At 35.6% G+C, this 27,762-nt stretch overlaps 1 protein-coding gene across 4 annotated transcripts in view; it reads right to left on the bottom strand.

Moving 5' to 3' along the window:
* BOLL (boule homolog, RNA binding protein) overlaps window positions 1-27,762 on the bottom strand; it is a 61,864-nt gene that overhangs the window by 24,758 nt on the left and 9,344 nt on the right. For 3 of the 4 annotated variants that reach the window (XM_025404566.1, XM_025404564.1, XM_025404565.1), the window contains exons 4-9: window positions 27,596-27,650; window positions 26,215-26,290; window positions 22,424-22,551; window positions 15,564-15,635; window positions 5,626-5,673; window positions 4,698-4,826 (exon numbers count right to left, since the gene is read on the bottom strand). In XM_025404566.1, coding sequence (XP_025260351.1) covers window positions 4,698-4,826; window positions 5,626-5,673; window positions 15,564-15,635; window positions 22,424-22,551; window positions 26,215-26,290; window positions 27,596-27,650 — 508 coding nt within the window. The remainder of the gene's footprint in view (window positions 1-4,697; window positions 4,827-5,625; window positions 5,674-15,563; window positions 15,636-22,423; window positions 22,552-26,214; window positions 26,291-27,595; window positions 27,651-27,762) is intronic. The other variant, XM_025404567.1, reaches the window with a different exon arrangement.

The raw sequence follows: 27,762 nt of genomic DNA on the forward strand, positions 1-27,762 counted from the left end.
TACCAGAGGTACAAAGAGGAGCTAGTACCATTCCTTCTGAAACTATTCCAAACAATAGAAAAAGAGGGACTCCTTCCTAACTCATTGTATGAGGCTAGCATCATCCTAATACCAAAACCTGCCAGAAACACAACAAAAAAATAAAATTTCAGGCCAACATCCCTGATGAACATTGATGCGAAAATCCTCAATAAAATACTGGCAAACTGAATCCAGCAGCACATCAAATATCTTATCCAGCACCATCAAGTTGGTTTCATCCCTGAGATGGAAGGCTGGTTCAACATATGCAAATCAGTAAATGTAACCCATCACATAAACAGAACCAACAACAAAAACCACATAATTGTCTCAATAGACGCAGAAAAAGCCTTCAAAAAAATTCAACACCATTTCAGGCTAAAAACACTTAATAAACTAGGTATTGACGGAACATATCTCAAAATAATAAGAGCTATTTATGACAAACCCATAGCCAATATCATACTGAATGAGCAAAAGCTGGAAGCATTCCCTTTGAAAACTGGCACAAATCAAGGATGCCCTCTCTCATCACTCCTATTCAACATAGTATTGGATGCTCTGGCCAGGGCAATCAGGCAAGAGAAAGAAATAAAGGGTATTCAATTAGGAAAAGAGGAGGTCAAATTGTCTCTGTTTGCAGATGACATGATTGTATATTTAGAAACCCCATCATCTCAGCCCAAAAGCTCCTTAAGCTGATAAGCAGCTTCAGCAAAGTCTCAAGATACAAAATCAATGTGCAAAAATCACAAGCATTCCTATACACCAATAACAGACAAACAGAGAGCCAAATCGTGAGTGAACTCCCATTCATAATTGCCACAAAGAGAATAAAATACCTAGGAATCCAACTTACAAGGGATGTGAAGGACCTCTTCAAGGAGAACTACAAACCACTGCTCAAGGAAATAAGAGAGGACACAAACAAATGGAAAAACATTCCATGATCATGGGTAGGAAGAATCAATATCATGAAAATGGTCATACTGCCCAAAGTAATTTATAGATTCAATGTTTTTCCTGTCAAGCTACCATTGACTTTCTTCACAGAATTAGAAAAAACTAGTTTAAATTTCATATGGAACCAAAAAAGAGACCGTATAGCCAAGACAATCCTAAGCAGAAAGAACAAAGCTGGAGGCATTACACTACCTGACTTCAAACTATACTATAAGGCTACAGTAACCAAAACAGCATGGTACTGGTACTAAAACAGAGATATAGACCAATGGAACAGAGACCTCAGAAATAACATCACACATCTACAACCATATGATCTTTGACAAACCTGACAAAAATAAGCAATGGGGAAATGATTCCCTGTTTAATAAATGATGTTGAGAAAACTGGCTAGCCATATGCACAAAACTGAAACTGGACCTCTTCCTTACACCTTATACAAAAATTAACTCAAGATGGATTAATGACTTAAATGTAAGAATTAAAACCATAAAAACCATAGAAGAAAACCTAGGTAATACCATTCAGGACATAGGCATGACTAAAACACTAAAAGCAATGGCAACAAAAGCCAAAATTGACAAATGGTGTCTAATTAAACTAAAGAGCTTCTGCACAGCAAAAGAAACTATCATCAGAGTGAACAGGCAACCTACGCAATGGGAGAAAATTTTTGCCATCTATCCATCTGACAACAGGCTAATATCTAGAATCTACATGGAACTTAAACAAATTTACAAGAAAAAAAAACCCCATCAAAAAGTGGGTGAAGGATATGAATAGACACTTCTCAAAAGAAGACATTTATGTGACCAACAAACGTATGAAAAAAAGCTCATTATCACTGGTCATTAGAGAAATGCAAATCAAAACCACAATGAGATACCATCTCATGTCAGTTAGCATGGCGATCATTAAAAAGTCAGGAAACAACAGATGCTGGAGAGGATGTGGAGAAATAGGAATGCTTTTACACTGTTGGTGGGAGTGTAAATTAGTTCAATCATTGTGGAAAACAGTGTGGCGATTCCTCAAGGATCTAGAACCAGAAATACCATTTGACCCAGCAATCCCATTACTGGATATATATCAAAAGGTTTATAAATCATTCTTCTATAAAGACACATGCACATGTATGTTTATTGCAGCACTATTTACAATAGCAAAGACTTGGAACCAACCCAAATGCCCATCAATGATAGACTGGATAAAGAAAATGTGACACATATACTATGGAATACTATGTAGCCATAAAAAAGAATGAATTCATGTCCTTTGCAGGGACACGGATGAAGCTGGAAACCATTATTTTCAGCAAACACAGGAACAGAAAACCAAACACTGCATGCTCTCACTCATAAGTGGGAGTTGAACAATGAGAACACATGGACATAGGGAGGGGAACATCACACACCAGGGCCTATTGGTTGGGGGAGGCAAGGGGAGGGATAGCATTAGGAGAAATACCTAATGTAGATGATGGGTTGATGGGTGCAGTAAACCACCATGGCACATGCATACCTATGTAACAAATCTGCATGTTCTGCATATGTATCCCAGATCACGAAGTATAATAACAAAAAAATGGTCCTGGGAAAACTGTGTAGCCATATATAGAAAATTGAAACTGGACCCCTTCCTTACACCTTATACAAAGATTAACTCAAGATGGATTAAAGACTTAAGTGTAAAACCCAAAACTACCAAAACCATAGAAGGACTGGGTGTGGTGGCTCATGCCTGTAATCCGAGCACTTTGGGAGGCCGAGGTGGGCAGATCACGAGGTCAGGAGATCGAGACCATCCTGGCTAACATGGTGAAACCCCGTCTCTACTAAAAATAAGAAAAAATTAGCTGGCTGGGCGAGGTGGCACATGCCTGTAGTTCCAGCTACTCAGGAGGCTGAGGCAGGAGAATCGCTTGAACCTGGGAGGTGGAGGTTGCAGTGAGATGAGATCACGCCATTGCACTTTAGTCTGGGTGATGGAGCGAGACTCCGTCTCAAAAAAAAAAAAAAAAAAAAAAAGAAACCAAAACAAACAAACAAACACACACACACATAGACACACACAAACCATAGAAGAAAATATAGGCAATACCATTCGTTCAGGACTTAGGCACAGGCAAAGACTTCATGATGAAAACATCAAAAGCAATTGCAACTAAAGCAAAAATTGACAAATGGGTTTTAATTAACTAAAGAGCTTCTGCTCAACAAACGAAATTATCATCAGAGTCAACAGACAACCTACAGAATGGGAGAAAATTTTTGCAATCTATCCATCTGACAAAAGTCCAACATCCAGAATGTACAAGGAACTTAAACAAATTCACAAGAAAAAAAAAAAGAACCTCGTTAAAAAGTCGGCAAAGGACATGAACAGACACTTCTCAAAAAAGACATTTATCCAGCCAACAAACATAAAAAAAGCTCAACATCACTGATCATTGGAGAAATGCTAATCAATACCACAATGAGATACCATCTCATACCAGTCAGAATGGCGATTATTAAAAAGTCAAGAAACAACAGATGCTGGTAAGGCTGTGGAGAAATAGGAATGCTTTTTTATACTGTTGGTGGAAATGTAAATTAGTTCAACCATTGTGGAAGACAGTGTGGTGATTCCTCAAAGACCTAGAGGCAGAAATATCATTTGACCCAGCAATCCCATTACTGGGTATATACCTAAAGAAATAGAAATCATTTTATTATAAAGATACATGCATGTATATGTTCATTGCAGCACTATTCACAATAGCAAAGACATGGAATCGACACAAACGCTCATCTGTGATAGACTGGATAAAGAAAATATGGTACATATACACCATGGAATGCTATGCAGCCATAAAAAGGAACGAGATCATGTCCTTTGCTGGAAGGAGCTGGAAGCCATTATCCTCAGCAAACTAACATAGGAACAGAAAACGAAACACCGCACATTCTCACTTGTAAGTGGAAGCTGAACAATGAGAACACATGGACACAGGGAGGGGAACAACACACAGTGGGACCTGTTGGGGGCTGGGGAAGGGAGAGCATCAGGAAAAATAGCTAATGCGTGCCAGGCTTAACACCTAGGGGATGGGCTAATAGATGCAGAAAACCAACATGGCACAGGTTTACCTAGGTAATAAACCTGCACATCCTACACATATATACTGGAACTTAAAATAATATAAAATAAATAAAATATAAAATAAAACATACCATGCACAGTTCCTGGCACACAGATGGTGAAGCTATAAGTAATGGATCAGAAATATAATTTAAAGATGCTGAAGAGGATATTAAAATTTGTAATTATAAATTTAATTTACATTTTTGTAGGAAGAATTTTTTTAGAGATTTTTTTCTTCTTCATCTTAATTATATGCTTTTGACTATTAGAATGTTAGTAACAATACAGATTGACAGGCAAAATGAGAATGCAGGGTATTTGGAATTTTACTATTTCAAAAAGATCAAATCAAAGATTAGCATAGTGGAGTGGATGGTTGATTTGGGGAACGGTTCAGAACTAGTTAGTGAAAAAGTCTAAGATGATGCATTCTTAGATATAAGAAAGGGGAAGAGATTTGAATAAATCAACAAAACAGAAGATGAAGCAGTTTCAATGAGGGTCGTGAACAAATTTAAAAAAGAGAAAAAGAAATAAATATTAACATGAGGTAGTTATAGATCAATTACTTTAAGACTAATACATACCTCTGGAACTGAAGTTTCCATCAGAGACAGTGGAGGAGGAACACATCCACCATCCTGTGCAATTTCCACTGGTTGATAAATAACCTCAGAAGGTTGCAGGTATAAGAAGGGAGCAGAAGAGGCAGGAGGCTAAAACACAAAACCACATTTCTAATTCAAATACGATTACTTATTTCTGTTAAACCAAATGACTTAGCCAACAGATGAGAGAAGTATTTGCTTTATATTTTACTAAATTTTTTTTTTAGGAATAGCACAGAAGTATCTCAGCAATGGATCAGAAACTAATCTGTTATAAATTCCAATTGTGTAGATGTAAATAATCTTATCACTGGTAAGCACTAAAACTTCTTAATGACTCAGAACCTCATATATAAATCCAGATAATAATTATGGTTATATTAATATCACCAGTAAAGGTTGTAATAAAGTGACCTATGGTATTTAAATTGACATAAATGTCTGCTCTCAGCTCTGTGACTTCTAAAGGAAGTGGGAAAATGTCATTAAACAATTTTTTGGTGAAGTACTGTTTGTCACCAAAAGTTGGAAAATAGAATACTTATTTAGGAACGGAATAAGAACTGAAGCCAAATCCAAGTGAAGCTAGAAAAATGCTAAATTTTCAAATAATACTAATAGTAAAAAAGAGTAAGTTTTCATGTTTATACAGTACACATTTATAAAATGCTTTCACTTATGCATTATCATTTGATATTCACAAAAATCATATAAGGAAACTTACACAGGTATAGTATCATTACATACATTTTTACAAATAAAGAAACTGAAAACAAACTGCCAAAAGAATGTTAATAAATAGAGGAAGGTCTCAAATCTAGTTCTCCTGACTTTAGTATTCATGCAGTCATCACAAGAATATAACGAAAGAAGGATTTAAAATTATATATTGAAAGTTAACATTTACCTGAGGAACACTCCACTGCCACTGTCCTGGTAAATACTGTGCGGTGGCCTAAAATTAAATAAAAGAAAAGAAAAACCCACTCAGATTATAAACAAGGGTTAAAACTAGATATCTACAGGCAAAAATATTAAGTTGAACCCTCACACCATACACAAAAATCAACTAAAGCCATATACAAAAATTAACTCAAAATGGACCAGAGACTTAAATTAAAGAGCTAAAATTATAAAACTCTTAGAAAAAAACATAGATGTAAATGTCTTGACCTTGAATTAGGAAATGTTTGTAAAATTCCAAAAGCGCAAACAACAAAGCAACAACAAAAAATAGTTAAATTTGATTTCATCAAAACTTTTGTGCAAGTGAAAATACAACCCACAGGATGAGAGAAAATATGGAACTTATATCAAGAATGTATAAAGAACGCTTACAACTTAATAATCAAAAGGCAAGTAACCCAACTTAAAAATAGGTAAATGATATGAATAGACTTTTCTCCAAAGAAGATATGCATACGGCCAATAAACACAAGAAATAACGCTCGACACCACTAGCCTTCAGGGAAATACAAATCAAAACCATAATACAACCATAATACACTTCATACCCACTAGGATGGCTTTAATCAAAAAAGTAGATCATAAGTGTTGATGGGCATGTGGAGAAATTAGAACCCCCATAATCTGCTGGTGGGAATGTAAAATGGTGCACCCCTTTAGGAAAATAAATACTTCCTTAAAAGGTTAAACAGAGTTACCATATGACCCAGCAATTCCACCCTAGTTACAAGACCTAACAGAATTAACAATATATATTCACATAAAATTTGTATGTGAATGTCCATCGCAGCATTATTTATAACAGTCAAAAAGTAGAAATAACTCAAGCGTCCATCATCTGATGAATGGATAAACAAAATGTGGTACAGTGTATCCATACAATGGGATATTATTATTTGAGAATGAAGTACTAAGACATGCCATGTCTCATTTATCATGACACAGATAAATCTTGAAATCATTATGCTAAATGAAAGAAGCCAGTCACAAAAGACCACATATTGTATGATTGTTTTTATAGGATATATCCAGAATAGGCAAATCTAGAAAAACAGGTAAGTAGATTACTGGTTGCCTAGGGCTGGGATAAGGGGAAAAAGAAGAGTAACTGCCAACTACTCAACTCGTCTACTGTAGCACAAAAACAGCCATAGACAATAAGTAAACAAAAGTGGCTGTGTTCCAATAATGCTTTATTTACAAAAGCAGGCTGCTGCTAGATTTTGTTCTGCAAGCCATAGTCTGATGACCCCGCTATAGACCAAAATGGTCTGTCATTATAGTTCACTTATCCCCAGTTTCTCACTAGAATTAATGAAGAGTGCTGGTTAACTGAAAGAGGATGTCATAATATATAATAAACCACAATATATTATTTACTTTAATATAAATTATGTTAAATATAATATAGCCAGAAACTGACGTATGTTAACATTAAAAAACCAGCTTGCAGTCCAATACCTGTATCTTACTTTGGGAATTATTGCTGAAGACTTTTTAGATTAAATGTTAGCCAGGGGAGCAAAACTGACCTCATTACATTTGGTAAAAGGAAGCAAAGAGTCCATCTTCTTGTATGATATTGTTTAGTTCCCTCGTGAAAAAAGAGAGGCATGATGTCAGCAAGATGGCTGACCAGAGATGCCTGGCATTCATTTTCCACTGGCTCCCCATCCCGCCACAAGAAAGGACTAAGGCAATGAATAAACAGCTACAATTTGATAGGAGCATCAAAGGGAGAGTGCTAGAGTGCAGCAGGGGAGTGGAGACACACCTGTGGTGATTGCAAATCCAGGAGCACAGCATGGAGCCACTCAGCCTCTGCAACCCCTTCTCTTTTGCTAGGATTGGATCTGCCTGGAGTCCTGCAATTTCTTATTGCAGGGAAAAGGTATGCAGAAGATCCCCACCAGCCTGCATTGCTACTGCAAACACCCACACTCCTTGCAACAGGAGAATCCCATAGTCTCACAGTTTGAAGAGTTGCTGGGAATTCTTGGCTGCGTTGCCCCAAATTAGGAGTACAAAGTATGTACTCCTCACCCCCTCAATCCCATCCTGTGAGCCAAGCTGCTACAGTGTGACAGCATCTTGAGGCCACAGCCGCCTCTGAAGTGCTCCCTCTTCTAGGGGGCCAATAGCTATTGCATGTCTCCAGCACTGGGGTTCCATTTTCATTCCGCCAAGTCCGTAGCAGTGGCTGAACACAACCCCAGCAGCATGGAACCTGAGGCTTAAGATTGGCTGTGATTCTGGCTCTGTACAGTACGGAAACCACCTTCTGTTGCCCTCACCTCCAGCTAGAGGAACAATTTGGCTGACCTGCCCAGGGTGAACCCACTCTTTAGCTGGTCAAACTGCTGCACTCCCCTGAGCAGGAGAGGTCCTCAAGCCTGGTAGCAGCTGACATGCTGCCGAGACGGAAAGGTTACACACCTGCATACAGGGCTGAGAAACAGCCCAGAGGTGCCTCATGCCCTGCAGATAAGCCCCTGACCTATCCTGTGCATATAATTAGAGCCCAAGAAACAGCTCTGGGGACTGCCACTGGCAGAAACGTCCCCAGGGGAGTGGAGTGGCTGTGTGTCCATGCCTCAGGCCTAAGAATTGGCCTCGTGCCCACCCCTCTAGCAGACACATCCCCAGGACAGCTGAGCAGCCTTGAACCTGTGTCCAAGGCCTGAGAAGAAGCCCCACAGGCTGCTTCCAGTGGGCATGATCCCAGGCCGACCAATAGCCCTGTGCCTGCATTCTGGGCCTATGGAACAGCCCTAACAGAAACGTTTCCAGGCCAGGTGATCCACCTTGTGCCTATGTCCCAGACTGGAGAAATAGCCCTGTGGGCCACCCCCAGCAGACATGCCCCCTGGACCAGGTGAGCAGTTGTGTACCTGCATCCCGAGCTGGAGAAACAGTCCCTGACAAACATGTCTTTAGCCAACTAAGCAGCCATGCAGCTGTGTCCACGGCCTGAGAAACAGTCCCATGGGTTGTCCCCAGCAGATGCACCCCCAGGTCAGCCAAGGAGCCATGTGCCTGCATACCCAACCCGAGAAACAGCCCCACAGGCTGCCTTTGGTGGGCACTCCCCGAGGCTGGCTGAGAAACTGCATGCCTGTGCTCTCAGCCAGAGTAACAGCCCTGTGGCCCCAAGCCAAGCGAGCCAGACTTACCATGTTCATATACACAGCCCTGACCTGAGGAACAGCCCAGCAAGCCCAAGCCCCACCACCATTATCACAGACTCTCTTGTCCTAGGTCACTGAGAAACTTGCAAATACAACTAGAGAGTATTACAGCTTAAGAGACTACACAGAGACTACCCTACTATGTCCACCTAGAACCAAGGCCAATGCACCCCACTGAACCAACACCCCAAAATCCATTCACAGAAATAAGTCTTCCCCTATGAAACCTACTTCAGATTTGAAAAGGTGACTTTTGTACCAGATGTGTAGAAATCAATGTAGGGACACATCAACCATCAAGGAAACATGTTACCTCCAATAAAAATAGTAATTCTCTAGTAACAGACCCCAATCACAGGGAAATATTTGCATATATTTCATACTGCCAGAAAAAGAATTCAAAATAATAATTTTAAGGCAATTCAGCGAGATACAAGAGAACACAGACATACAATTCAACAAAATCAGGAAAACAACTCATAATTTGAATGAGAAATTTAACGAAGAGATAGATATCATAAAAAAACAACAGAAATCCTAGAGCTGAAGAATTCAACGAATGAAATAAAAATACAACTGAGATCTTCAACAATACACTAGACCAAGCAGAAGAAAGAATTTCTGAACTTGAAGACAGGTCTTTTGAAATAACACAGGCAGACAAAAAAAAAAAAAAAAAAAAAAGAAGAAGAATGAAGAAAACCTACAGGATTTATAAGACACCATGAAGAGGATAAATATTCATTCATATAATGGGCATTTAAGAAGGAAAAGAGAAGGGAAAATGTGAGGACAACACGTTTAATGAAATAATAGCAGAACATTTTCCAAGTCTTGGGAGAAGAGATGGATATTCAGGTCTGGGGAACTCAAAGAATCCTAGTAGATTCAATCTAACGGATCCTCTCAGAGGTACATTATAGTCAAATTGTTAAAAGTCAAAGAGAAAGAATTTTAAAAGCAGCAAGAAAAATGTGTCAAGTCACAATTAAAGGAATCCCCATTATACTAACAGTAGATTTCTTAGCAGAAATCTTACTGGGGAGAATGGATGATATATTTAGATACATTCAAAATACTGAAGGAAAAAAACCCTGCCAGCCAAGAATATTAGACCCAGTAAAGCTATCTTTTAGAAATGAAGGAGAAATACAGTCTTTTACACGGCCAGGTGTGGTGGCTCACACTTGTAATCCCAGTGCTTTGGGAGACTAAGGCAGGAAGATTACTTGAGCCCAGGAATTTGAGACCAGCCTGGGCAACATAGCAAGACCCTATCTCTTTAAAAAAATTAGCAGGCATGGCACATGCCTGTAGTCTCAGCTGTGTGGCAGGCTAAGGTGGGAGGGATTACTTGAGCTTACGAGTTTGATGCTGCAGTGAGCTATGATCATGCCACTACACTCCGTCTCTTAAAAAAACCAACTCTTTCATAGACAAGCAAAAACTAAGAGAATTTATCACCACTAGATTGGCCTTACAAAAAAAATATTCAAGGGAGTCTTACATCAGGAAGTGAAAGGATGATAACAACCCTCATGAAACATGCAAAACTATAAAATTCACTGGGACAGTCATTACACAAAGGACAAAGAGAAGAAAAGAATCAAATCTTATAATTACAGAGAACCCAGCCACAAAAAATCACCAAAAAGAGAAGGAACAAGGAACAAAAGATATGCAAAATAACCAGAAAACAATAAATAAAATGACAGGATGTCCTCACCTGTCAATAACAGCCCTGAATTCAAATGGGTTAAATTCTCCATTTAAAAGATAGAGACTGGGTGAATAGATTAAAAAAAGAATGCTACCTAAAAGAAACTCACCTTACCTGTAAAGACACACCTAGGCTGAAAGTGAAGGGATAGAAAGACATGTTCTATGCAAATAGAAACCAAAGCAGGCAGGAATAGCTACACTTACATCAGACAAAACCGACTTCAAGTTAAAAGCTTTAAAAAGAGACAAAGAAGGACATTTATATAATAATAAAGGGATCAATTCCACAAGAGAATATAACAATGTAAATACATATGTACCCAACACAAAGCACCCAGATATATAAAGCAAGTCTTATTTGATCTAAAGAGAGAGGGAGAAACCCCAATAAAATAGTGGTTGGGGACTTCAACACCCCACTCTCAGCATTGGACAGATTATCTAGAAAGAAAATAAACAGGCTGGGCACAGTGGCTCAGGCCTGTAATCCCAGCACTTTGGGAGGCCAAGGTGGGCAGATCATGAGTTCAAGAGTTCGAGACCAGCCTGACCAACATGGTGAAACCCCATCTCTACTAAAAACACAAAAATTAGCCTGGCGTGGTGGCGTGCACCTGTAATCCCAGCTACTCAGGAGGCTGAGGCAGGAGAATTGCTTGAACCTGGGAGGCAGAGGTTGCAGTGATCCGAGACCGTGCCATTGCACTCTAGCCTGGGTGACAAGAGTGAGACTCTTTCTCAAAACAAAACAAAAAACAAAAACAAAAACAAACCAAAAAAAAAAAACCCAAAAACAAAGAAACATGGATTTAAACTGCACCACAGGCCAAACAGACCAAACAGCTATTTACAGAACATTTAACTGAATAGTTGCAGAATATACTTTCTTTTCATCAGCATATAAAACATTCTCCAGAATTACCATATTTTAGGAAACAAAACAAGTCTCAAAAAATTAAAAAAAAACTGAAATTATATCAAGTATCTCATCTGACACAATAGAAAAAAAGAAGACATCAATAAGAAGAAAAACATTCAAAACTATACAAATTCATGGAAATTAAGCAACATACTGCTGAATGACCAGTGGGTGAAGGAAGAAATTAAGAATGAAAACAGAAACACAACATACTGAAACCTATGGGACACAACAGTAGCAGTATTAAGAGGCAAATTTATAGCAATGAATGCTTACATCAAAAAATTAGAAATATTTCAAATAAACACCCTTACAATGTACCTCTAAGAATTATAAGAGCAAGAACAAGCTAAACCCAAAATTAGTAGAAGAAAAGAAATAATAATAATTAGGGCAGAAATAAACAATGTTGAGACTACATAACAATACAAAATATTAACAAAACAAAAGGTTGACTTTTTAAAAAGATAAAATCGACAAACCATTAGTTAGTCTAAGAAAAAAAAAGAAAGTAGATCCAAATAAATAAAATCAGCAATGAAAAAGACATCACAATGGATACCATAAATACAAAGGATCAGTAGAGACTATTATGAACAACTATATGCCAATAAATTAGAAAACCTAGAAGAAACAGATAAATTCCTGAACATACACAATCTGCCAAGACTAAACCAAGATTGAAGAAATCGAAAACCTTAAGAAACAAGGCCAAGCGCAGTGGCTCATGCCTGTAATCCCAGCACGTTGGGAGGCCAAGGCGGGTCGATCATGAGGTCAGGAGATTGGGACCATCCTGGTTAACACGGTGAAACCCCGTCTCTACTAAAAAAAATAAAAAATTAGCCGGGCGAGGTGGCGGGCGCCTGTAGTCCCAGCTACTCGGGAGGCTGAGGCAGGAAAATGGCGTGAACCTGGCAGGCCGAGCTTGCAGTGAGCCGAGATTGCGCCACTTGCACTCCAGCCTGGGCGACAGAGCGAGACTCCGTCTTTAAAAAAAAAAAAAAAGAAAAGAAAATGAAAAGAAAACCTGAAGAAACAAATTTAAGTAACAAGATTGAATCAGTAATTAAAACGTCTTCCAACAAAGAAAAGTCCAGAACTACATGGCTGAATGCTACCAAACCTTTAGGTAAGAATACAGGTCTTCCCAAACTATTCCAAAAAATCGAAGCAGAGGGAATTCTCCCTAATTCATCCCATTAGTTTGAATACATTAAACTAAAAAGTTCCTGCACAGTGAAGAAAACAATCAACAGAGTGAAGACACAACCTGTTGAATGGTAGAAAACATCTGTAAACTACCTATCTGACACACAATTAATATTCAAATATACAAGGATAAACAAAATAAACAACAGCAAAATAAACAAAAAATAAACTGATTAAAAATGGGAAAATGATCTGAATAGACATTTCTCAAAAGAAGACAAAGAAATGGCTAACAAATATTTGAAAAAATGATCAACATCACTAATTATCAGGAAACTGTAAGTCAAAACCACAATGAGGTATTATCTACCCCAGTTAGGATGGTTATTGTCAAAAAGAGAAAATAACAAAGGCTGGTGAGGATGTAGAGAAAAGGAAACTCTTCTACATTGTTAGTAGGAATGCAAACTAGTATAACCACTGTGGAGAACAGTATGGAGGTCCCTGAAAAAACTACAAGTAGAACTACCATATGATCTGGTAATCCCACTATGCGGAATTTATTTGGAGAAAAGGAAATCATTGATTCAGAGAGACATCTGCACGCCCATGTTTATTACAGCATTATTCACAATAGCCAAAATATGAAATCAACCTAGGTGTCCAACAGATGAATAAAGAAAATGTGGTATATATATACATGACGGAATACTATTTGGCTATAAAAAAGAATAAAATCCTATCATTCATGGCAGCATGGATGGAACTGGAGGTAATTATGTTAAATGAAATAAGCCAGGAACAGAAAGTTAAACAACACATGTTCTCATGCATATGTGGAAGCCAAAAAACACTGATCTCAAAAATCTGTCACCTGCACAGATATTTTTGAAATAAAAAAGTTTTATTTTCCCCCTCTTTCTTGTAATAAGTGATAAAATTCCAAGTCTTTTCAACTGCCTTTCAAACAATGTTTACAAGAGAGTAGCTTATCCTCTGCTGGTCTACACTGGTTGCTCAATTCAACTTGTATTCCTGTTTTTGTATATGCAGCATTTAGACTTACATATGGCAAGAAGGCTTTTTTTTTTTTTTTTTTAAAGGAAACAAACTCGCAAATCATGAAGTGATGTAAAAGTTGCATATGCCTACAAAGCTCTGAATTCAGGTCCCATTGCTGTCAAAAAGAAATGAATGTAACTCCTACCCTAATCCCTTTTTTATATGATAAAAGTGCCTTAGCATGAGTTGCAACTGTCATCACTACAGTAAGCCGGTTTACAGATGTTTTCCACTGAGCGTCACAATAAAGAGTACCATGTGCTACAAAAAATAAATAAAAATAAATTGATCTCATAGAAGTAAAAAGAATACCGGGGGCTGAGAAGGATAGAGGGAAAGGAGGAATAGGGAGAGATTTGTGAAAGGATACAAAATTACAGCTACCTCAGGAATGGAAAACCAAACATCCTATGTTCTCACTCATAAGTGGGAGCTAAGCTATGAGGATGAGAAGGTATAGGAATGATACAATGGACTTTGAGGACTTAGGGAGAAGGGGCGGGAAGGGGGTAAGGGATAAAAGACTACAAATTGTGTTCAGTGTATACTGCTCGGGTGATGGGTGCATCAAAAATCTCACAAATCACCATTAAAGAACTTACTCATGTAACCAAATACTATCTGTTCCCCACAAACCTGTGGAAATAAAAATTAAAAAAAATAAACAAAAAATCCCAAACACCCCTAAAATTACAGCTAGATGGGAGGAATAAGTTCTAATGTTCTATACCACTATAGGATGACTATAGTTAACAATAATACATAGTTTCAAATAGCTAGAAGGAGGCTATTGAATGCTCCCAACACAAATAAATGATTCATGTTTGAGATGATGGATATGCTAATTACACTGATTTGATCACCATATTATATGTATCAAAACATCACCACATACCCCATGAATAGGTATAATTATCATTTGTCAATGAAAAAAATTTTACAAAGAAAAAAACACTACCAAGGATTAACTTTTTTATTTTTTATTTTCTAACTAATCATTTATTTTATTTATTTTTAAAACTTTTATTTTAGGTTCAGGGATACATGTGAAGGTTTGTTACATAGGTAAACTCGTGTCACAGGAGTTTGTTGCACAAATTATTTCATAGCCCAGTACCCAATAGTTATCTTTTCTGCTCTTCTCCCTCCTCCCAACCTCCACCCTCAAGTAGACCACAGTGTCTACTGTTCCCTTCTTTGTGTTCATGAGTTCTCATCATTTAGCTCACACTTCTAAGTGAGAACATGTGGTATTTGGTTTTCTGTTCCTGTGTCAGTTTGCTAAGGATAATAGCCTCCAGCTCCATCCACGTCCCTGCAAAAGATATGATCTCATTGTTTTTTATGGCTGCAAAATATTCCTTGGTGTATATGTACCACATTTTCTTTATCTATCTGTCATTGATAGGCATTCCATGTCTTTGCTGTTGTGAATACTGCTGCAATGAACATTCGCATGCATGTGTCTTTATGGTAGAATGATTTATATTCCTCTGGCTATATACCCAGTAATTGGTCTAATGGTAGTTCTGCTTTTAGTTCTTTGAGAAATCTCCATACTGCTTTCCACAATGGTTGAACTAATTTACACTCCAACCAATGGTGTATAAGTGTTCCTGTTCTCTGTAACCTCGCCAGCATCTGCTATTTTTGACTTTTTAGTAATAGCCATTCTGACTGGTGTGAGATGGTATATCATTGTGGTTTTGATTCACATTTCTCTAATGAAGTATCTCTTTGTAATTAGTAAAGTAGTTGCATGAGAGAAATAAATGAAAGTTAGCTAAGAAAGGACTGAAAGTTTCAGAGAGAATTTTAACTGTAATTTATGTTTACCTGGTAGTGATATGCAGGTTGCTGATAAATGGGCTGAGCTACCATCACAGGGGAGCTACATACAGAACGTGACTATAAGAGGATGGAAAAAGAAAAATTAGGCAGAAGCCTTTAAAATAGCTCACAATAAAATTTATCTCAAATTATTACCTAAACCCAGTCAACTTCTGGTTTATGATTAGAAATGTTATTTTTCTACCCCTTATTGATATTATTACCGACTCTACTAAGTCTATTTATTAAAATCATCACAACATTTCTACTTCCACGTGGTTTCATTTCCATAGTAATGCTAAAACAACCACCAGAAAAGTTGCTTTTAGTCTGAAATGTACCACCTCCAAAGATTATGAAAATATAGTTCTAAGAGAATACTTAGAGGAAAATGACAGCAAGACTTAGTGTGACGCTGCCTGTTTCCATTGTGAGGACCAGCAGGAAACAGTTAATGTTTATAATAGTATTTACAACTGAATGAATAGCCATATCTAATTTTCCCACTAGTTACAAATAATCAATGTTCTATTCCTTTGTTATACCTATAATTAAAGCAAAGATATTTTATTTTTATTTTAGTAATTTGACATTTAAATGAGTTAATAGTTTGACAAACTTATAAGCGAAAAATCCATGTGTAAAAAAAGTAGAGGTAACACTTGATTATTCAAAGTGAAAGAGTAAGCCCCAAAACAGATTACTTAAAACCAGATTGTCAATAAAACAGGCAAGTTATATTGCCAGATAGTAAAACTGGCTCTAATATAGCAATTAAAATTCAATGTATATTGTGGGATCTAACTTATATTGTTTTGTTTTAATGTTTGCACCCCCAAAACTGAGGAAAAGTATCATAGTTTTGTACAATTCACAGACTATGGTATGCTAATAAAACTGTATCATAGATTAACATTAGAAAATAATAATGTAATTCACTATATTAATAGATTAAAGGAGGAAAAAATGGTAATTTCAACAGAGACAGAAAATGCGTTTGTTAAAATTCCATACCTTTTTATGATTAAAAACTCTTAGCAAACATAGTATAAAATAGCTTCCTTAATTGATTTAGGGCAGTAATTCCCAACCATGAGTGATTTTGTCCTCTAGGGAACATCCGGCAATGTTGGGAAGACATTTTTGATTGTCATAACTATGGGGAACCTAGGGATACTTCTAAACATCCTACAGTGCACAGGACAGTCCTTCATAACAAAGAAATCATCTGGCTCAAAATGTCAACAGTGCTAAGATTGAGAAAGTCTGGTTAAGAGTATCTTCCCACTTACAAAGTATGCGCATGTGTGTGTGTCTATATGCATATGTATATACGTGCATATATACATGCGTATGTATATGCGTGCATATATACATGCATACATGTAAAGCTTAATAGTGAATCACTGAATTTGCTCCTTTTCAAGAACAAGGTCATGGTGTATTCACTACATCAATACTGTAGCAGAGACACTGTCAGTGCAAAAACTCCAGGAAAAAAAGAAGTGAAAGAAATAGAAGTATACTGAATCATAAATAATTGTGTAAATGAGAGTTTGGCAGGGTTACTGATAGAATATCAATATTGAAAAATCAAGAGCATTACTATACACCAGCTCCAATCTTCTAGGAAATGTTATTTAAAAAACAGCATTTTCATCAAAGCGACAAAACTATAGTCTACTAAGAATAAGTTCAACAAAAGATGTGTCAAGCTTTTTTACGGAGAAAGAAAACTTTTTTATGGATAGAAGTAAAATAAGACAAATAAATGGAGAGATGTATCATGCTCATGGATGGGAAGATTCAGTATTTTAAAATACTGAAATGTCCCAAGTTATTCACACTATTTAATGCAATTCTAGTAGAAAAACAAGGGTTTTTCACTGAACTAAACAAGCTGAATTACAAAATGTATACCTATTAACACAAAGACATAAGGATAGATGAGAGACTCCTGAAGAAGAACAATGTACTTTAAGATTTCAAGATTCATTATAAAGTCAAAATAATTAGAACTGGGCAAGGTGAACAAATACACCAATGGAACAAAATAGCAGAAAAAAGACCCACACACACGGAAACTTAGTATTTGGCAGAAGATTAATTTCAAAATAGTAGGAAATAGATGGATTAGTCAATACATAAATTCAAGATTTGAGATCCAGAAGTAAAAAGTGGCAATACTATAGCTTTAAAAATAAAAAAATAGAATATATTCTTGTAGTTAAAAAAAACCAAAAACTAAAAAAGATGAAAAAATCTTGTGCCAGTTTTCAAAGGGAATGTGTCCATATTTTGCCCATCCAGTATGATACTGGCTGTGGGTTTGTCATAAATAGCTCTTATTATTTTGAGATACATTCCATCAATACCTAGTTTATTGACAGTTTTTAGCAGGAAGGGCTGTTGAATTTTGTCGAAGGCCTTTTCTGCTTCTACTGAGATTAATCATGTGGGGTTTGTTGTTGGTTCTGTTTATGTGATGGATTATGTTTATTGATTTGCGTATGTTGAACCAGCCTTGCATCCCAGGGATGAAACCGACTTGATCGTGGTGGATAAGCTTTTTGATGTGCTGCTGGGTTCAGTTTGCCGGTATTTTATTGAGGATTTTTGCACTGATGTTTATCAGGGATATTGGTCTAAAATTCTCTTTTTTTGTTGTGTCTCTGCCAGGCTTTGGTATCAGGATGATGCTGGCCTCATAAAATCAGTTAGGGAGCATTCCCTCTTTATCTATTGATTGAACTAGCTTCAGAAGGAATGGTACCAACTCCTCTTTTACCTCTGGTAGAATTCGGCTGTGAATCCGTCTGGTCCTGGACTTTTTTTGGTTGGTAGGCTATTAATTATTGCCTCAATTTCAGATCTTGTTATTGGTCTATTCAGAGATTCAACTTCTTCCTGGTTTAGTCTTGGGAGGGTGTATGTGTCCAGGAATTTATCCATTTCTTCTAGATTTTCTAGTTTTTTTTGCGTAGAGCCCTCTCTCACCACTCTTGTTCAACATAGTATTGGAAGTTCTGGCCACGGCAATCAGGCAAGAAAAGAAATAAAGGGTATTCAATGAGGAAAAGAGGAAGTCAAGTTGTCCCTGTTTGCAGATGACATGATCGTATATTTAGAAAACTCCATCGTCTCAGCCCAAAATCTCCTTAAGCTGATAAGCAACTTCAGCAAAGTCTCAGGATACAAAATCAATGTGCAAAAATCACAAGCATTCCTATACACCAATAACAGACAAACAGAGAGCCAAATCGTGAGTGAACTCCCATTCACAATTGCTACAAAGAGAATAAACTACCTAGGAATCCAACTTACAAGGGATTTGAAGGACCTCTTCAAGGAGAACTACACATCACTGCTCAAGGAAATATGAGAGGACACAAACAAATGGAAGAACATTCCATGCTCATGGATAGGAAGAATCAATATTGTGAAAATGGCCACACTGCCCAAAGTAATTTACAGATTCAATGCCAACCCCATCAAGCTCCTAAAGACTTTCTTCACAGAATTGGAGAAAACTACTTTAAAGTTCATATGGAACCAAAAAAGAGCCTGCATTGCCAAGAATCCTAAGTGAAAAGAACAAAGCTGGAGGCATCACGCTACCTGACATCAAACTATACTACAAGGCTACAGTAACCAAAACAGCATGGTACTGGTGCCAAAACAGAGATATAGACCAATGGAACAGAACAGAGGCCTCAGAAATAACACCATACATCTACAACCATCTGCTCTTTGACAAACCTGACAAAAACAAGCAATGAGAAAAGGATTCCCTATTTAATAAATGGTGCTGGGAAAACTGGCTAGCCATGTGTAGAAAGCTGAAACTGGATCCCTTCCTTACACCTTACACAAAAATTAATTCAAGATGGATTAAAGACTTAAATGTTAGACCTAAAACCATAAAAACCCTAGAAGAAAACCTAGGCAATACCATTCAGGACATAGGCATGGGCAAGGACTTCATAACTAAAACACGAAAGCAATGGCAACAAAAGCCAAAATTGACAAATGGGATATAATTACACTAAAGAACTTCTGCACAGCAAAAAAAAAAAAACTGCCATCAGAATGAACAGGCAACCTACAGAATGGGAGAAAATTTTTGCAGTCTACCCATCTGACAAAGGGCTAATATCTAGATTCTACAAATTTACAAGAAAAAAGAAAAGAAAAAAAGAAAGAAAAACTCAAACAAATTTACAAGAAAAAAACAAACGATCCCATCAAAAAGTGGGCAAAGAACATGAACAGACACTTCTCAAAAGAAGACATTTATGCAGCCAACAGACACATGAAAAAATACTCATCACCACTGGTCGTCAGAAAATGCAAATCAAAACCACAATGAGATACCCTCATGCCCGTTAGGATGGCGATCATTAAAAAGTCAGGAAACAATAGATGCTGGAGAGGATGTGGAGAAATAGGAATGCTTTTACACTGTTGGTGGGAGTGTAAACTAGTTCAACCATTGTGGAAGACAGTGTGGCAATTCCTCAAGGATCTAGAACTAGAAATACCATTTGACTCAGCAATCCCATTACTGCATATATACCCAAAGAATTATAAATCATGCTACTATAAAGACACATGCACATATACGTTTATTGTGGCACTATTCACAATAGCAAAGACTTGGAACCAGCCCAAATGTCCATCAGTGATAGACTGGATTAAGAAAATGTGGCACATATACACCATGGAATACTATACAGTCATAAAAAAGGATGAATTCATATCCTTTGCAGGGACATGGATGAAGCTGGAAACTATCATTCTCAGCAAACTATCACAAAGACAGAAAACCAAACACCGCATGTTCTCACTCATAGGTGGGAATTGAACAATGAAAACACTTGGACACAGGGTGGGGAACATCACACCCCAGGGCCTGTTGGGGGGTGGGAGGCTGGGGGAGGGATAGCATTAGGAGAAATACCTAATGTAAATGATGAGTTTTTGCAGCAAATGTATACCTATGTATCAGACCTGCACGTTGTACACATATACTCTAGAACTTAAAGTATAAGAAAAAATAAAAAATAAAAAAAGAAGAAAAAATTCTTGTAAAAAAAGACCAAAAAAATCGTAAAATTTTCATGAGAAAAAAATCAAAAAGAGTTAATGAACAAGCCACAAATTGGAAGAAGACATTGGCAACCCACAAAATTCATGTAACGAACTCAAGATAAAAACAAATCACCCCAACAGAAAAATGGACAATGGATATGAACAGGCAGTTCATAGAAGAAAGTAGAATGGCCAATAAATACATGAAAATATGTTCAATATTACTACAAGTTAGGCAAAGAAAAGTAAAACAAAATACTACTGCATAAAATAATATTGACATAAATTTAAAAATCTGGTAATTTTAAGGGTTGGCAGATTATGGAAAAATGGGGCTGTCATAAACTGTTGGCTAGAATGTACACTTTCAAAAGCTCTTTGGCAACATCTAGTCAAAGATATGCATATTTCATGAATGTGAAATTCTATGTATATATCCTAGCCTAGGCCAAGGTACATTAGGGAAGTACAAAAATTTTCCAGTAATAAATACATGGGCATGAATAACTTTAAGAGTACGAATTTTCATATTCTAAACTTCATATGTACTGCTTTCTGATGTGATCTGCCTGTGACTGTGTCTGTGCAATATGTATTCTTCTTTTAAAAGCTCTCCTTTCACCATCACCTTTTTCCTTCCCTAAAGAAAGGTATATTTCTCACTCCTTCCGGATCTTGCTATAATGCTTTGTTCAGGAATGTAAATACCAACAGGGCATCAAACAGATATACAACTCAAGAGGGCAATGCCCTGAGAAATGAGAGAAGGCAAAGTAGAAAGAGCTTGCATAAGAAGTATTAAAGGGGAGATGATACTTATTTCATCTAGGGAACAAACTTAAATTAGCCGATGGTCACATGGATACATATTAAATCATTTATTTGAGTTTAAAAACAAAGTCGGAATTTTCTAAAAGCAAGTTTTATTCAGTAGTTTTATTTGGTTGACCGGCTTTGTTAACTGAGTTATAGAGCAGACACTTTCCACTATTAAGTAAGCTAAATCTACAGATACAAAGTTTTGATGAAAATATATAAACCTACAATATACAATATTCCTAAACTATTTAAACTTATAATAAACTTCAGATATCAACTTAAAAATGAGTAACTGTTTTCATAATATTTCAAAAAAATTCAGAGATAATTTATATAATAAGTAAAACCTTAGAAAACCACTGCCCCACCCAGAAAAACCCTCACATAATACATACAAGATCTGGGTATTCAATGTAACCTTGTTTGTAGAAAAAACTTAAAATGTCCATCAATAGAGGAATATAAAAAATTGTAATACACTCATACAATGAAATATTATAAAATATTAAAATAGGTGAACTACATATACAAGGATCAATGTGATATAATCTAAAAAGAGACAAACATGGTTTGATCTCAAAAATATAATGCTGAGTGTAAAAACTAGATTATTTATACAGTGTTTAAAAACCACTAAAACAATACTAGATGTCATTTATGAATACATATATTTGTAGTAAAAATATATGAAATGAATAGGAAAGATATTCTGCTTACTTCTGAACAGGAAAGAAGGTAAGGAAGTAGGGGTAAGGAGAACTGACCTGAAGCTGTCTTACTTTACTCCCCATTTTAAGAACTTAAGTAAATGTTGCAAAATGTTGATGTCTATTAAATTTAGTTGACGTGTGTTATTATTTGTAATTATCTGTGGTTGAAATATTTCAGAAATAAAACAAACATTAAAAAAATCGATAAGTAATAGGTAGAAATCCTTTTTAAATGAAATTACTTACAGGCCAAGGTGGTGGGACAGAAGTTACCTCTGGAGTATGAAAATAAGCAACACCATTATGATAAGTATAAGGATATCCAGTTGAAGTTGTTAGATACATTGTTCCAGCTGCTGGCATTATACTAGAACCTAAAGCAAAGATTAAATAATAATAATTAAAACGTTCAATTTAACTGTTAAAAATGTAGTTTCTAAACACTTCAGAAAAATATTTATCTTAATATACCTATGTAGCTATGGTAAAAATGGAATGTCACAGGTATTTAAAACAACTTCCTTATGTCAAAGTATCTTTGAAGCATGTATTTTTAAACTCAATACCTTAAAGCTTTTAGTTTAAGATGATTAAAAGAAAAGATAAACAATGCTAGTAAGAAATACTAAATATGTATCAATTCAGATTCCAACACCAGTATGCTACACAGAGCTTAACAATTTAGATTATCATCAGCAAAGTAATTATTTGTACAAATATAAATTATGTATAATTACTTTAAGACTATATACACTATAGTAAAGTTCCTAAGGTCTTGGCTAGACCTTTTATTTCTGAAAGTTCAAAGATGATGGAGGCAGTAGAGTTGGAGAAGATTCTACTTTCCTGAAGACATTTTGGTTCCACCCTACTAATTCTTTGGATATCCTATCAGCAAACATTCATTCATGCTATGGCTCTCTTTTCTCTCTCTTTTCTATGATCTATTCTCTATCTAGTCTCCCTTTGCTACAACTGCTGCTGTTGCAAACATGACCTCAAGTCTTCATGTGGCTAGTCTGGGGTCCCCATCTCGTTTCCCAGGCCAAGTTATATAAACCCCCACCACAAACCAAAAAACAATAAATAATATACATATTTTTTTTTTGTCATGGAGGAGACTTTAAAAGTTAAATTAGCCAAATTAGATTAGGGTCTTAACCAGCAAGGTTATATAAATTAGTGAAACTGACAATTCTTCTTCCACCTGTACCAGTGCTTCTCAAAGTTTCACATAAATTAGAATCACCTAAATTGTTTATTAAAATGCAAATTCCAGGGACTTATCTTCAGAGATTCTGAGTCAGTAAATCTGGGACAGGGTCTAAGAGTTTGCATTTTGACAGCTTCCAATGAACTGATACTGTCTGCAAACCACACTTCAAATAGCACGGGCCTATCACTTTAAGTAATACTATTGCTCCTCAGCTTTTATATTTTCACTGCATTTGATCTAGTATTGTTATTATTTATTTTAATGGTTCTTAATTAGATCTTTTTGAGAATCTGATGAAAACCAGGGACCTTGTCCTCAGATATATATACAGTCAAACACAATTTTACACGCAATTCTGGAGGTCCATGGATTCCCCCCAAAAGTTATTCAACTATTATTCAAAGATAATGATAATGGTTCATTATTCAATAATGGTTTATTATTCAAAGAACATGAACCATGCTTTACCTGCTAAATAAATAAATTTTCAGTGCATACTATCTCAAGGCATTGAACTGGGCCCTAGTGATACAGCAAAAAATAAAAAAATTAGACATGAGATGGTCTGTATCCTCAAAGAAGTTAGGTCTGGTATGGAAGATAGTAATTAGTTGATTACACAATTAATTAATTAAATACAATTTTGATAAATACATGAGGCAGTATAGGGTATGATACTGAACATTTCAATTATTATATATATATAAAAAACATATAAAAATCTCTATATATACACATATGTGGAACATTTGTGATGAAATGATCTTTCAGCTAAGCACTAAAGAATGAATTGGATGGCAAAGAACATTCTAGGTAAAGAAAACAGTATATTAGATTCTGAGAACAGGAGTATAGTATGTTCTGGAACTGAAAGAAGGCTAGATGGCTAAAGCATGGAAAGAAAAGGGAAGAATATCTCAAAATAAGCTGAGCATAAGACAATAAGAGGTGCACTTTTGAAAGATCACTCTGGCTTCCTTGTGAATGATGGATTGGAAGGGAGAAAGATTGGATTCACAGAGACCACTTAGGATGATTTTCCAGGAATTAAGGTAAACAAAGTGGTTAGCTGGGACTCGGGTGTTGGTAATGGAGATGGAAAGAAATGACAGACCTAAGAAAAAACTAAGATAAGAATCCCTTATTTGTAAATGTACTTTTAATACCTATTTTTCTTTGCAGAAAAGTCAAAAGAACTTTGGAATCAAACAGTCCTGCATTTGAAGGCTAATGCCACCACTCACCATTAGGCTATTTAACCCCATACTTCTCAAAGTTGGATAAGGGATGGATGGTATACCAGGAGATATGAAAAAGCAGAGGCTGAACATAGTAATCTTCCTACAGAATCAGTTTTATTCAATTGTTTTTGGGAAACATTTTTATATTCAAATAAACAATATGATATTATGGAACAGAATGCAAATTATACATGATGTTTTTACATAAATCGTGAGACTTAAGAAAATTTGCAATTCCAATATGCTGCAGTGGGTTAGGAACCACAACATGCCAAGATTAACTCTCCTCTACGAGTATTTCAGCAGAAACATTTTTAAAACAATGACTTTACCTTTTTGGGATTGAATTTTCTATTTACAAAAATAGATATAATAATACGTCATGGGGTTCTATGAAGATTAAATGAAAACCCATAACATTGACCCTTCCACTAAGTAGTTTTGAAAAAACAATTAGTATATTTGAAAGCATTCAGCATAGTGCTGATTTATTTTCTATTTCAGCAACTGGTAGATCATACTATGAACGTTACTATTTAGTACATATTGCTGGTGATAATGGGCTAAAGGACTGTTACTACATGTTCTAGCTTAATCTTTGCAAGTAACAACAATAGTCTGAAAATATTCAGCATTCTGCCATATTTAGTGCATTCCATTTTGTATTAACCTACTGAGGATATTTTGTCTCCTAAATTAACAAATACTAAGCCAAAATTAAACTTAATATACGTCAATCTCTTTTTTGTTGTAGTTGTGGCAACTGTATTAACTGAATATTTATTATTTCTAAGTCAAAAGCATAACAGTCCAAATGAATACAATCTATTAATTTGTTAACAGATTATACATAATAATTACCAAATGTTTTAAACATTCCCGTAGACACTAGGATGTGGCCAAGGGAAAATAAGTTAGTTATTAATTTTACATCACATTTCTCCTTCTAGCCAAAGACTGTTTGGAATTTTAATAAATATTAAAGGTAAAAAGTTAACTATAAAGATGCCTAACTTAATAAAGAGAAAGAGTGAGGAAAGAATAATAGAATTGAAAGCATTAGAGACATTTGGGGAAAGTAGATACATAACTTAGCTAATTCCTAAAGCTTTAGGGATTGTCCCCCTGAAAATTATGACACACCTGGCTGGGTTACAGTACATAGCATGCAGTGAGTTTCTGATATTAGTTCTATGTTTTCACTTTCAATATTTTTACTCTGATTAATTTTAAATTACTTTCTAATTAAATTTTTTCTCATTAGTAAGTCTAAATTATTAAATTACTAATTACTTTTGCTATTTTAAATGATATTTTCATCATGAAAGATTGTTCCTTTAATGATATAACTACACAGAATATACTTAAGCATCTTTATGTATATAAAGTTTTTTCTCAACCAAAAAAAATTGAGATACATTATTTTGTGGCAAAAAATACTCAGTTTTTCCACCAACTTTGCTAAAATAACTATTAAATGAAAGAAACATGATATTTTAATAAAGTTCTATGAAAAGTCTCATATTTCAAAAAAGAACCATGCAAAAATATTTTAAAATACATTAGTTTTCAATACATACGAGGGATCCCTACTTGTTGTTTTCTTATTGCTGGACCAATGTTCAGCTTCTTATCCTTGTAATTAAGTTTTTCAGCCTAAAATAAAGAAAAAGGAAATTATTTTATTATTTTAGCACTATTATTAAAAAATAAATAAGGAAAAACCAGTTAGAAAGAATTTCAAAAATTCAGACTATAACATTCTTTGAAATCAGCAAGGAATAGTGGGAAAGAGCAGTCTTCAGACTGAAATAGATCTGGGTCTGACCGCAATTCCCCATTTGTAATACAGTCAATCCTCATTACTCATGGATTCTGTATTTGTGAATTTACCTATTTGCTAAAATTTATTTGTAATCCTAAAATTAATATTTGTGGCAATTTTGAGGTTATTAGTGGACACGTGCAGAGTGGCGGAAAATTTGAGTAGCCTGATGCACATGCTCCCAGCTGAGGTCAAATAAGGTGATATTCTTTTTTCTTGTTCCAGTGCTCATACTCTAAGAGAGAGCTTTCTATTTAGTGCCACACTTTCTCCATTTTTGTGCTTTTTTGTTGGTGATTTTGCTATTTAAAATGGCCCCCATGTGCATTGCTGAAGTGCTGGCTAGCACAAGAAGACTGTCATAGGCCTTATGGAGAAGATATATATTAGATGTACTTAATTCAAGCATGAATTATAGTGCTGTTGGCCATGGTTTCAATGTTAATGAACCAGTAATCTGTTATATATGATGCCTTTAAATGGAAAAACACATAAAACAAGGTTATATATTGATAGGTTGATGGCAATATTGTGACCAGAGGTTCTTGGGAACCTTACCTTGTATTTCCCCTAGAAAGGGTAGTTCAGCATTTGCTAATTCAGTGTTTCTAGCAATGACAGAGAACATAACTGCCACAAATAACAAGGATTGACTGTATATGATTTTAATAACATATAATTAAAATTCTACTTTTTTTCTAAAAATGTTAAATGTTATATTTGCCTTAACAAAGTTATCACACTGAATTGCTGGCTATAGGCTTTTTCTGTGAATATTCTTAGTATATATAATGTTTTTCACAGGAGGGAAATAATCTCAGATAACCTCACTGTTGGAATCCACATTTGTAGTGTTTTTTAAACATTCAAAATGCTATTAACATTTTGCAAAAGACCTATCCCCAAGTTCTTAGTTGAAGTAAATAAAGCGAAACATTATATTACAGTTTCACAACCATACTCATAATGATTTTGGAATTTGCTCTTCTGCAGATTAAGTTTCCTACAGACCAATGCCAATCTTAAGATGCAAACCTTTTTAAAAAAGCAATTGATTACTGTATTCGAACCCTGAAAAGATTAGTTTCAAATACAAAAGTTCCAGAAATGAAGTTAAATACACCAAAAGATCATACCTCTTGTAAAATTTTTTGTGCATCTTCTTGTGTTTCAAAAGTGACGAAACCATACCTAAATAAATGCATTAATTATTACTAATTAATCATTTTCTTAGAATGTTATATTAATTATATTAAAATGTTTTAAAATTTTGCTTTTAAATAATGGGCCACTGTAGAAGTAG

The sequence above is a fragment of the Theropithecus gelada genome, chromosome 12 (genome assembly GCF_003255815.1).
Source record: "Theropithecus gelada isolate Dixy chromosome 12, Tgel_1.0, whole genome shotgun sequence".
NCBI classification, from domain to species: domain Eukaryota; kingdom Metazoa; phylum Chordata; class Mammalia; order Primates; family Cercopithecidae; genus Theropithecus; species Theropithecus gelada.